Source organism: Moschus berezovskii, chromosome 17 (genome assembly GCF_049115385.1).
Source record: "Moschus berezovskii isolate FMDL1 chromosome 17, NW_MosBer_1.0, whole genome shotgun sequence".
Lineage (NCBI taxonomy): Eukaryota > Metazoa > Chordata > Mammalia > Artiodactyla > Moschidae > Moschus > Moschus berezovskii.
In genome coordinates, this window is record NC_142476.1 from 53412606 (window position 1) to 53426043 (window position 13438).

The following is a 13438-nucleotide window of genomic DNA, read 5'->3' on the forward strand; positions in this document are numbered from 1 at the left end:
TTATAAATTGTTTTTTATCATGAAATATAATTATATTGATCTCTAACAATCAATAGTTTATTCTCATGGCTAGTTATTCTAAGCAGTTTGGAAATAAAATTTATTTCTTTGAAAATATCCTAACATTCCATATTTTAACTCTTTCAAAAGGTGGATTTTATCTGCTCTGTTACTTGTAATAAGTATAATTGAAACTTTAAATTCTTACCAATTAGAATATTTTTATTTTAATTATTTTAGCGTTTTAATTATTTTAGCATCTTATTTTTATCTAAAAAATTTTTATTTTTTTATTGGCGTATAGTTGATTTACAATGTTGTGTTAGTTTCTCCTGTACAGCAAAGTGAATCAGTTATACTTATATCTACTCTTTTTTTAGATTATTTTCTCATGTTGGTCCTTGTCCTACAGTTAGAGGCAAAACTGTCATTCTCAAATGCTACTCCATGGGCTAGTTCCAGTGCAAGAATTCAGGGAGCTTTGAAAAGTATAAAAAGTGTGAGTAGGTCTGGTTTGGGCCCAGACGTCTGTATTTTAGAAGTTCTCCCCAGCTGACTCTTATGCACAATGAACACTGGGAGACACACCCTTTATTAGAGTATCATTGCATTCTGCCCTCTCTCCTTTGGGCTAGTACTTCCCTAATTTCTGCCCCTGATCACTGAAAGAGCCCCCTAATTAAACTCGTTGACTCAGATATTGCCCACGGTCTTCACTGATTTCAGGGTAAATGGTACACTGGTTGGCATGGGACACAAGGTCCTCATGGTGAGACCCTGGCTCTTTTCTCTAGCCTCATCAGTTATCTCTCAGCCACCTGCATCCTTCTTTCCAGCCACATTACATGACTTTCTATTCTCTAAGTGTATCAAGTTTCACAAACCTCCACACCTTTGCACGTGCCATTTGCTCGGCCTAGATGGATTTTCACACATCTGATCTCTGCTTATTGTCAAGACAAACGTATCATACCCTTCTGCTGAGTGAGATTCTGTGTTTTCCATAACACTCAGTGTTTCAGCTCTTATAAATCTGTACTCTGGATTTTCTTTAGTTCCCACCACACCCCCCTCCCAAAAAATAAGCCCTTTGATGGCAGGGACTGTACAATTGTGTCTTTTTAGTACCTAGTATATGCCTGGTGCATATTATGCAACCAGGAAATATGTTTGTTGAATGAGTGAAAGAAGTAATGTTAACCAGAAGCATTTTCCCCTCATTGTAAATAGGGCTTAATGATACTAAGATACTACTAAATGATACATTAAAATAGTAGCATAATGGGAATAAGTAAATGGTTTTGCTGATATTATGCTATAAACTTTGTTTTGTTTTATGCATGCAAATGTTATGATTTTGCTAATATTATGTTACAAACTTTATTCTATTCTATACATGTAAACATTACTTCTTTAAAAAAAATTATGGAAAACTAACCAAAATTAGGACTTTCCTCCGTAGCTCAATTGGTAAAGAATCTGCCTGCAGTGCAGGAGACCTGGGTTTGATTCCTGGGTCGGGAAGATCCCCTGGAGAAGCAAATGGCAACCCACTCCAATATTCTTGCCTGGAGAATCCCACAGACAGAGGAACCTGGCAGGCTACAGTCCATGAGGTCACAGGAGCCGGACTGGACTCAGCGACTAAACCACCAATTGAAATATATCTGAAACTGCTGGTAAAGAGGCTTAAGAACCACAGTATTTTATATTTGCTTTCCTGGAGAATTACAAATATCTAACATGTTAAATTTGGTTCTATTAAATGGACAACAGTGTGCAAAAACATATTGAATCATGCTGTGATACATTCATCACAGAGACCTTCCGAAAGTAAAACAAAGGTTATCTTTTCAGGGAAGGAAATGGCTCTTTGTTCTAAGCTAGTTCTGTCTAATGTTAAACTGAACATAATGTGCTGTTAGAAAAAACAAAACAAAAACATGCCAATTGAAACAGAAGGGAGGCTGTGAGGCATGGAATAAAGAAAGTACATGTTTTGGTCAGTGTGAAAACGGCACCATATGGGAAATTCCATTTGGTGATATCCCAGCTGTCTACTCGGAGAAGGCAATGGCAAGCCACTCCAGTACTCTTGCCTAGAAAATCCCATGGATGGAGGAGCCTGGTAGGCTGCAGTCCGTGGGGTCGCTAAGGGTCGGACACGACTGAGCGACTTCACTTTCACTTTCACACATTGGAGAAGGAAATGGCAACCCATTCCAGTGTTCTTGCCTGGAGAATCCCAGGGATGGGGGAACCTGGTGGGCTTCCGTCTATGGGGTCACACAGAGTCGGACACGACTGAAGTGACTTAGCAGCAGCAGCAGCAGCAGCAGGTGTCTACTTCACAATCTCATCTATTATCAACTTTTAAATTAGCAAATTTGATGGAGACAAATACCGATGATCAAATTTGTATATACCCAAAGTATGGAGGCATAGAAACTTGACAGAGGATTGAAACTTCAAATAAACACTTAAGAAAGTGAGGTATAGGTGATTTACAATATTATATCACTTTCAGGTGTACAGATAGTGATTCAATATTTTTGTAGATTGTACTCCATTAGAACTTACTACAAAATAATGGCTATATTTCCCAGTGCTATACAATAGATCCTTGTTGCTTAGCTTATTTATTTTATACATGGAAGCTTGTATCTTAGTCCCATACTCCTAACTTGACCCTCCTCTCTTCCCTCTCCCGGCTGGTGACCATTAGTTTGTTCTCTATATCCTTGTCTATTTCTGTTTTGTTATATACATTCATTTGTCTTATTTTTCAGGTTATACACATAACCAGTAACAGAGTATTTGTCCTTCTCTGACTTGTTTCACTAAGCTTAATACTATCTAGGTTCATCCAGGTTGTTGCAAGTGCCAGAATTTCATTCTTTTCTATGCCTGAGTAGTATTCCATTATGTATACTGCCACATTTTATCCATTCATCTGTTCATGGACATTTAGTTTGCTTCCATATTTTGGAAGTTATAAACACTGGGGTGCATGTATCTTTCTGAATTTTTGTTTTTGGATATATACGCAGCAGTGAAATTACTGCATTGCACAGTAATTCTATTTTTAATTTTTTGAGGAAATTCCATACTGTTTTCCATAGTGATTGTACTAATACACATTCCCCCCAACAGTATACAAGAGTTAGCTTTGTTCTACATTCTTGCCAACATTTCTTATTTGTGGTCTTTTTGATAATAGCCACCCTGATGTGAGGTAATATCTCATTATGGTTTTAATTTGCATTTCTCTGATTAGCAATGTTAAACATCTTTTCACATGCCTGTTGGCCATTTGTGTGTCTTCTTTAGAGAAATATTTATTCAAGTCTTATGCCCATTTTTAAATTGGGTTGCTTCTTTTTTTGATACTGAGTTGTATGAGCTGTTTATATATTTTGAAGATTAACCCCTTATCAGCCATATAATTTGCAAGTATTTTCTCCCATTCAGTAGGTCGTCTTTTCATTTTGCTGGTGGTTTCCTTTGCTGTGCAAAAGCTTTTAAGTTTTATTAGGTCTCATTTGTTTATTTTTGCTTTTGTTTTCTTTGCCTTAGACAAAAACTATGCTGTAATTTATATCAAAGAGTGTCTGCCTATGTTCTTTATTAGGAGTTTTATGGTTTCAGGTCTTATATTTAGGTCTTTAATCCATTTTGAGTTTAATTTTTTATATGATGTGAGTAAATATTCTAATATTATTCAACATAGAAAACTTAACAGAAGTTGAAATTTCATATAAACACTCTTTAAAACCAACTAAATGAAGTCTAACATGCAAAAATGTGAAATCCTGTAATTTGGATTAAAAAATGAGTTTTTACAAAGATAGGATAATAGTGACCCAAGTCATCAATAATTGAGATGAAAAACACACAGGGGTTTTAATTGATCCTAAGTTTAGTATTCATCTTTAGAATTATGTGAGATGAAGCATGAGGGTAAACATATATAATCTAAATATCATGGCTGGTTCTAAGGCATCTTATTATGTTATTATCTACCACTTATTAGTTACTCTAGGCAAATCACCTACTTTGGCTTTCTCACTTTTAAGTTGGAATTAATAAAAACTAACGTAGGGGAGTATTGTGAGTATAGAATGAGATAATTCATATACAAATAATTATATAAATGATAGCATTAGCTTTGCAAATACTGAAAAAGCTTGTGCACATTAAACCTTTAGTAGAGGTGCAGAATTCAAACCTAGTGAAGCACAAGCTATAGTTGGAAAGTGTAAAATGAATTGACCGTAAATTTTTTGAGGGGAATGATTTTTATCTGATTCATTCAGACTTTCATTTTTATTATTTTCCCACTACCTATATTCCCTTGGGGAAGTTATTTATCCTAAACTCTTCATATGTTAAGTGAGGATAATCATAACACCTATGTCCTAGGAGTACTGTGAAGAAAAATGAGATGGTGCATGGCAAATGCTTCCTGTTGCTGGAGAGAAGTGCTAAAATATATGTTAATTACCCACCTTTCCCATGTTCCAAAATGGCCACTAGGAAGTGCTGGAGAATCTTTTGGAAGAATTCAGCACCATCTGAGTTGGGCATGGGGCAGGAATTTTAAAATTTTGTTTTAACTTGTCACCACTAAATGTATTAAGTGATCTTAGAAGAATTGTGTGTAAATATAGACGTTAAAGAGTAACATATTTTAACACTGATTCTGATTGGTAGAGTTGTGGAGAGGCAAATTTTAATGGAAGTGGGTGTGGAGGCTCCCAGCAGCATTTTCAGCAGCTCCTTCCTTGGAACTACTGTCTCCTGGAAATCCAGACCCTCACATGGTCCAATTAGAGGCCTGTGAAATTTTGCTTATTGTATGTTTCACTCTTCAGTGAAGACTTTGTCTTCTTTGGGTAGAGAAATTGTTTATATTTATCTCTTGGATATAGTTTTAAGGGAGGTTTGAAATGTGATATTGTTGCAAGTGCCAGGGAGCTATATACTTAACCATTTTATATCTAATAAGGCTTGGACTATAAAGCTGAGTGCCGAAGAACTGATGCTTTTGAACTGTGGTGCTGGAGAAGACCCTTGAGAGTCCCTTGGACAGCAAGGAGATCCAGCTGGTCCATCCTAAAGGAAATCGATCCTGAATATTCACTGGAAGGACTGATGCTGAATCTGATACTCCAATACTTTGGCCACCTGATGCGAAGAACTGATTCATTTGCAAAGACCCTGATGCAGTGAAAGATTGAAGGTGGGAGGAGAAGGGGACAACAAAAGATGAGATGGTTGGATGGCATCACTGACTTGATGGACATGAGTTTGAGTAAACTCTGGGAGTTGGTGATGGACAGGAAAGCTTGTCATACTTCAGTCCATGGGGTTGCAAAGAGTTGGATACAACTGAGTGACTGAACTGAACTGAATTAATTCAAATTTTAACCTAACTCTTCTATCCCACAGGATGATATCTCTAATTCTGAAATTTTAGACATCAGGAATGTGATAGCAGGAGAAATATTTTGGGGGCAGAAAGCATCTTCCTGGAATTAATCAAATCATATATATATATAAATTGAAGCATAATTGGCATACAAAATCGTATTAGTTTCAGATGTAGGACATAATGGTTGACATTTGTATGCATTGTGAAATGATCACCACAGTAAGTCTTATTTCTCATTTGTCAAGATAAAAAGTTATGGAGTTTTTTTTCCTTGAGAACTTCTAAGATTTACTTTCTTAGCAATCTTTATTTATTTATTTTTGGCCACATCTCATGACATGTGAGATCTTAGTTCTCCTACCAGGGATTGAACCCATGCCACTAGACTACCAGGGAAGTCCTCTTAGCAACTTTTAAATTTGTAATACAATATTTTGAACTATAGTTCCTATGCTATATATGCATGACACTTATTTTATAAATGGGATTTTGTACCTCTTGATCTTGTTCACCCATTCCCCAGTCCCCTACCCTCTGGCAACCAATATGTTCTCTGTATTTGTGAGTTTCATTTTGCTTACGTTTTAGATTCCACATATAAGTGAAATGATATGGTATTTGTCTTTCTCTGTCTTAATTATTTTTACTTAGCATAATACCCAAGGTCTATTCATAATGTTGCAAATTGCAACATTGCATTCTTTTTTATGGCTGAATAGTATTCCAATGTATACCATATCCATTTATCTATTGATGGACACTTAGGTTTTTCCCCTATCTTGGCTGTTGTAAATAATGCTGCAGTGAATACAGGGGTGCATTATATCATTTCCAATTAGTGTTTTTGTTTTCTTCAGATAAATACTCAGAACTAGAATTCCTTGATTATTATTGGTAGTTCTATTTTTAATATTTTGAGGAACCTCCATACTGTTTTCCATAGTGACTGCACCATTTTACATTTCCACTGGTAATGCACAAGGATTTTCTTTTCTCAGCATCCTCACCAACACTTGTTATTTATTGTCCTTTTGATAATAGCCATTCTGACCCATGGGAGGTGATTTCTTGTTGTGTTTTTAGTTTGCATTTCCCTGATGATTAGTGATGTAAAGCATATTTTCATATACCTATTGTCCATCTGTGTGTCTTCTTTGGAAAACTGTCTATTCAGATTCTCTGCCCATTTTATAACTGGATTGTTTGTTTTTATTATTGAGTTATAGGAGTGTTTATATATTTTGAATATTAACACCTTGTAAGATATATGATTTTCAAATATCTTATCTCATTCAGTAGGTTGTGCTTTTATTTTGCTAACGATTTCCTTTATTGTGCAGAAGCTATTTAGTTTGATGGAGTCCCATTTGTTCATTTTTGCTTTTGTTGCAATTGTTTTCAAGTCAGATGTAAAAAGATCATTACCAAGACTGATGTCAAGAAGCTTACTGCTTCCATTTTCTTCTAGGAGTTTTATGGTTTCTGATCTTATGTTTAAGTCTTTGATCCATCCTGAGTCAGTTTTGTGTGTTGTGTAAGATAGCGATCCAGTTTCATTCTTTCACAGTGGCTATTCAGTTTTCCCCACACTATTTATTGGAAAGACTATTCTTCCCCCATGTGTATCCTTGAGTTGTAAATTAATTGACCCTATATATGTGGCTTTATTTCTGGACTCTCTATTCATTTCCATTGACTTATATGCTATTTTTTTTTAATGAGAGTACAATACTATTTCTTGACTACTAAAGCTTTGTAATAGTTTGAAATCAAGAGAGTGTGATGCCTCCAGCTTTGCTCTTCTTTCTCAAGATTGCTTTCACTATTCAGGATCTTTTTATCAGTTCAGTTCAGTCACTCAGTCATGTCCGACTCTTTGCCACCCGTGGATTGCAGTACGCCAGGCTTCCTTGTCCATCACCAACTCCCAGAGCTTATACAAACTAATGTCCATCGAGTCGGTGATGTTATCCAACCATCTCATCTTCTGTTGTCCCCTTCTCCTCCCACCTTCAATCTTTCGCAGCATCAGGGTCTTTTCAAATGAGTCAGTTCCTTGCATCAGGTGGCCAAAGTATTGGAGTTTCAGCTTCAACATCAGTCCTTCTGATGGACATTCAGGACTGATTTCCTTTAGGATAGACTGGTTGGATCTCCTTGCTGTCCAAGGGACTCTCAAGAGTCTTCTCCAACACCACAGTTCAAAAGCATCAATTCTTCGGCACTCAGCTTTCTTTAGAATCCAGCTCTTACATCCATACATGACTACTGGAAAAATCAAAGCTTTGACTAGACAGATATTTGTTGGCAAGGTAATATCGCTGCTTTTTAACATGCTTTCTGGTAGGTCATAACTTTTCTTCCAAGGAGAAACCGTCTTTTAATTTGACGGCTGCAGTCACCATCTACAGTGATTTTGGAGCCCAAAAAAGTAAAGTCTGTCACTGTTTCCATTGTTTCCCCATCTATTTGCTGTGAAGTGATGGGACCAGATGCCATGATCTTAGTTTTCTGAATGTTGAGCTTTAAGCCAACTTTTTCACGCTCCTCTTTCACTTTCATCAAGAGGCTTTTTAGTTCTTCTTTGTTTTCTGCCATAAGGGTGGTGTCATCTGCATATCTGAGGTTATTGATATTTCGTCCGCAATTTTGATTCCAGTTTGTGTTTCATCCAGCACAGTGTTTCTCATGATGTACTCTGCATATAAGTTAAATAAGCAGGGTGACAATATACAGCCTTGATGTACTCCTTTTCCTATTTGGAACCAGTCTGTTGTTCCATGTCCAGCTCTAACTGTTGCTTCTTGACCCGCATACAGGTTTCTCAAGAGGCAGGTCAGTGGTCTGGTATTCCCATCTCCTTCAGAATTTTCCACAGTTTATTGTGATCCACACAGTCAAAGGCTTTGGCACAGTCAATAAAGCAGAAATAGATATTTTTCTGGAACTCTCTTGTTTTTTTGATGATCCAGTGGATGTTGGCAATTTGATCTCTGGTTCCTCTGCCTTTTCTAAAACCAGCTTGAACATCTGGAATTTCTTGGTTCACGCATTGCTGAAGCCTGTCTTGGAGAGTTCTGAGATAAAAGTTTGTTTAACCTTTCTGAGCAGGAACGCAAATTATGGTTATAAGTAGGGGCTCCTGCTTAGGTATCATAGAGACTAAGGTTTGAATGTTGGTTCCTACAGCTGAGTGACCAATCATTTAACCTCCCTCAGCTTCTGTTTGCTTGTCTATAAAATATGAATATAGGTATCATAGCTAATGTTTGCCATATTTGAAGTTCTTTGCATAATTTATCTCCCTTTATCTTTAAAACAGCACTCTGAGATAATCATACTTTTCTGTTGTTCCTCATTATATAGCTCATTATATAGCTGAGAAAACTAAGACACAGGAATGTAAATAACTCGCCCAAGGTCTCACACCTAGTAGATGGTCAGCTAATTATTTACTTAAAAAATTATGGGAAGAAATAATTATAAATCTTTATAGCTATCTATCTTTGTATCTATCTTTAATTTTTATACAAACTCTGAGGGACAGCTAGTATTACTAGTATTTGAGTTTGGCTAATGGAATAAATTTAATGAGTAAAATATAGTTAAAAAGTATAGTATAGTATAAAAGTATATACTTTTATAAGCATACTTTTATACATATAAAAGTATAAAAATATATACTTTTATACATATAAAGGGCTTCCCTGGTGGTTCAGAGGTTAAAGTGTCTGCCTCCAATGCAGGAGACCCGGGTTAGATCCCTGGGTCGGGAAGATCCCCTGGAGAAGGAAATGGTAACCCACTCCAGTATTCTTGCCTGGAGAATCCCATGGACGGAGAAGCCTTGTAGGCTACAGTCCACGGGGTCGCAAAGAGTCGGACACGACTGAGCGACGGAACCGAACGGATACATATAAAAGTATAAAAATATATACTTTTATAATAAGTACAGTATACTTAAAGGATAGGGAAGCCTTGTGTGCTACAGTCCATGGGGTTGCAGAGTTGGAGACGACTGAGCAACTGAACAATAAAAATAGATACTTAAAGAGTGCCCATAGTTACACTAGAGTGTTATACAAAAGCTGAGCAAACATTGTTTATTTTACTGTCAGAAAAAAGTCAGCAGTAATAAGAGCTTCCTCTTTGAAAAAGCAAGTGCTCAATGGTTAGAATATAAGTCATGTCTTGAACAGAATGCCTGTCACTTCTATTTTGTAAAATGTTCTCTAATATCATTATATTGCTTTGAGAATAACAAAAATGTGGGCTGCAAGACAACCGTTGCATCCAGAGGAAAAGATTCTTTTACAGGCCGGGTTGGCCACCTGGGCACCAGCCTATTTCTTTAGTTCCTGCTTGAAGTAAATCTTATCAAAACTGCTAAGGAAAAGCCAAGGTGGATCAGTAGTATGAATCTTCCTACAATAGCAGCACAACCTGTTCAAGAAACAAGAAGTTCTCACTTACTTTGAACCTCCACAGTCCTCCAATATCTTCAGTCCTCTCAAAGCAAGTGGGTTCAAGTCCCTCATCCACACAGCACTTGAGAGAGATCAGGCCGCTGACCCCAGCTCCAATCACTGCCACCTTCTTTGCCATGGTATCCTGTCAAGGAGTTGATCAATTAATGCTGCTTCACTGAGGCAACAGGTAAGACAGTCTTTATGGTGTGGACAGTAACTGGCTTTAAATGCTGTAGCAGTGGTCATTTAATAAGCAGCACTATTTGAATAAAATGCCTCACCAGTCAAATCCCAGTCTCCTCTTCCCCTTGAAAGAAGCCAAGTTGTGTCATGTCTTGGTTTAATGTTTAAAAGCAACCTATTTAACAAAACCAACTGGTTCAATAACATGGTACCAGGGATATGAACCAGTCTTCAGTTGAGTTCTTTTTTTTTGAAATAAGTTTATTCAATGTTTCTTTTTTCTTTTTGCGTGAGAGACTACCACTTTCCCCTAAATAAAGATATGCAAAGAGTCATATAGTTAAAGAGAAAATGAGGCTTCAAGAAATGTCCTCCTTTGTCCCATGCCCAGGGGACACCCCTACAGCAATTCACACTCCTCTGACTTAGTGGTTCTTTGATGGAAGAGCCACCAGAAGAACAAGCAAGATACAGGAAAAGAATTTAAAAAGTAAAACAGTTTAACATAATAACATAACTAGCACAAAGTGAAGGAATTACAGCCATATCTCCTTTTTTTTTTTTTTTGTATTTCAGTTTATCGTCCTTTACAGATCCAGCTTTTCTTTAAACACAAATCAAAAGTTTGTGGCAACCCTGCATGGAGCGAGTCTGTCAGCACCATTTTCCCAACGGCATTTGATTCCTTTGCGATCCTCTGTCACATTTTGGTAATTCTTAGAATATTTCAAACTTGATCGTTATTAGTCTGTTTTGTATGGTGATCTCTGATGTTACTACTAGGACTTGTTGAAGCCTCAAATGAGAGTTAGCACTTTTTCCAATAAAGTATTTTTTAATTAAAGACTATGCCTTTCTTAGACATAATGGTGAAAGTGAAAGTGGCTCAGTCATGTCCAACTCTTTGAGAACCCACGGACTATCCATAGAATTCTCCAAGCCAGAATACTAGGGTGGGTGACCTTTCCCTTCTCCAGGGGATTTTCCCAACCAAGGGATCGAACCCAGGTCTCCCACATTGCGGGCAGATTCTTAACCAACTGAGGTATCAGGGAAGCCCGAGACATGATGGTATTGCACACTTTAAATAGAGTGCAGTATAATATAAACCTAACATTGGGAAAGAAAAGAATATGTGTGACACGTTATTTGGAGGGTCTGGAAATGAACCTGCAGTCTTTCTCACCTGTGCCTGTACTGTCAAACAGTGAACACAGCTTTCAAGAGACTGAGAATAAGCTAGACTTCAGTACTTCAGTGCCTGAGGAGTCCCAACATTTAGAGTCCCCAAAGCGCGCAGAAGGCTTTCCTTGCGCAAGGATGACTAGACCCGTAGTCATCCTCCAAGTACTGTCTTAACTCCCCTAGAGTAAAGAGTCCTCTTCCTCCTCCAGAATGTGCCACAGCGTTGGCCGACGAGTCCTTAAGGGTTCGTTAAGCCATAACCAAGAGGGAAGGAAAGGTGCTGGGCGAGATAATGCGGCCGGGCGGGAGGGCGGGAGCGCGGGAAGCGGAGGCCTCTGATAAAGGCGCCCCCTCCTCGCCCTGTTAGAACGTGAGCGAGAAATAGCTTCCTGCACAACCAGGAGACCTAAGTCCCACGCGGCTACGCTGGGCCGGCTCCCCGCCTCCCGTTCAGTTAAGTTCTTCAAAGTGCCCAGCTTTTGCTTTTGAGTCTCTTTCCCCAGCTCTCATCCTTACCTCTGTTTTTGCCTTTGAGCGCGCTGACAGTAGTTTTCTGTGTAGATTGTGTGCTGGGAGGTAATCTGAAGCGTTTTAAGAGTCAGAGGAACCTGTGGGAATGGGAGGAGCTTGCAGTCCTCCTCCTCCTCCCTCTTGCATTCTGCCAGCTGAAACGCCAAGGTCTTTGTCGGCAGTCCTGAAATGAAGCAAGAGGCTTATATCCTGAGACCCAGGGTAAAGGTTACGGTAACAACATCGTACAGGTATCCATATACAGAGAGCTTAAAAATCCTCTTTATTGATATAATGGATATAACCAATGCTCATTAACAAGTTAGCAAATATGGACCAATAAAAAGAAGTCCAAATTATCCCTTTACCCACTATGACATTTTTGTTTATCTTTCGTATCTATCTATGTAGATAATACATACACACAAACAAAAATGGAATCGCACTCTACATATAATTTACAACTTGATTTTTCACTCTACAATATAGCAATACCTTTATATCTATAGCAGCATTTTTTAAATAAAATACTGAACACGTGTATTTATTTTTTTAAAATAATAACTCCCAAGTACACCTTAACAACAACCATTAATTGGTTAATGTAATACAGAAGCACATAAAATGTTTAAAAATGGCACAGGTTTAGCAAAGTGGATGAATAAAAAAGGAAATAGCAAAACCCAATATAACAATACTAAAAAAAATTCAATAGATTTCCATAGGTCATACATATACATTAGAAGACATAATGCAAAAAAATCATAGTTATTCAAAACATTCCAAAATACTGTTAGTCATAATGAGAACAGTGCAAAAGAACTAAATTTTAATTTTTTTATGATTTAAGCAAAGACACAGAGAATTCACACTTATGAATGAGAAGGCAGTATAACAAAATTAACCTACAAATTTCACACAGTCTCAAACTTAGAGCAGCATTTTTATTTTTTATTTATTTTTAAAAATTTATTTATTTTAATTGAAAGCTAATTACTTTGCAATATTGTAGTGGTTTTTGCCATACATTGACATGAATCAGCCATGGGTATACATGTGTCTGCCATCCTGAATCCCCCCCCACCACCTCCCTCCCCATCCCATCCCTCAGGGTCGTCCCAGTTATAGCAGCATTTTTAAAATGGCTCCATGAATTCTGTTTTGTTGATGGATTAATTTTCCATTTAACAAAATGATCTCATGGAATTTACATTCTTTTAAAAATCTTTTAAAATACACGCACACACACACATACACACACACACAGGCTTCCCTGTTGGATCAGATGGTAAAGAATCTGCCTGCAATGCAGAGCCCTGGGTTCAATCCCTTTGTTGGGAAGATCCCCTGGAGAAGAGAATGGCTACCCACTCCAGTACTCTTGCCTGGAGAATTTCATGGACAGAGGAGCCTGGCAGGCTATAGTCCATGGGGTTGCAAAGAGTCGGACATGACTGAGTGGCTAACACACAAACATATATTCTGGAGTTTACATTCTTGTTTTGGCCTGGCCTTCTTAGACTTGATGAGTTCTGGATCCTAACTTACCTGTTCCTAGATTGCTTACCCTCCCCAAAGCAATATATCGTCATATGTCTCTGCTTGGATATCTGCTGGCTTGGATGAATCTAGTAAGATTTCTAATATCTTCCTGTCC

General features: G+C 37.6%; 1 protein-coding gene across 1 annotated transcript in view; it reads right to left on the reverse strand.

Moving 5' to 3' along the window:
• FMO2 (flavin containing dimethylaniline monoxygenase 2) overlaps positions 1–11943 on the reverse strand; it is a 49961-nt gene extending 38018 nt beyond the window's left edge. Inside the window, exons 1-2 of the mRNA XM_055419653.2 lie at positions 11788–11943; positions 9908–10045 (exon numbers count right to left, since the gene is read on the reverse strand). Coding sequence (XP_055275628.2) covers positions 9908–10039 — 132 coding nt within the window. The 5' untranslated portion in view covers positions 10040–10045; positions 11788–11943. The remainder of the gene's footprint in view (positions 1–9907; positions 10046–11787) is intronic.
• Between the last annotated feature and the right edge of the window lie 1495 nt (positions 11944–13438).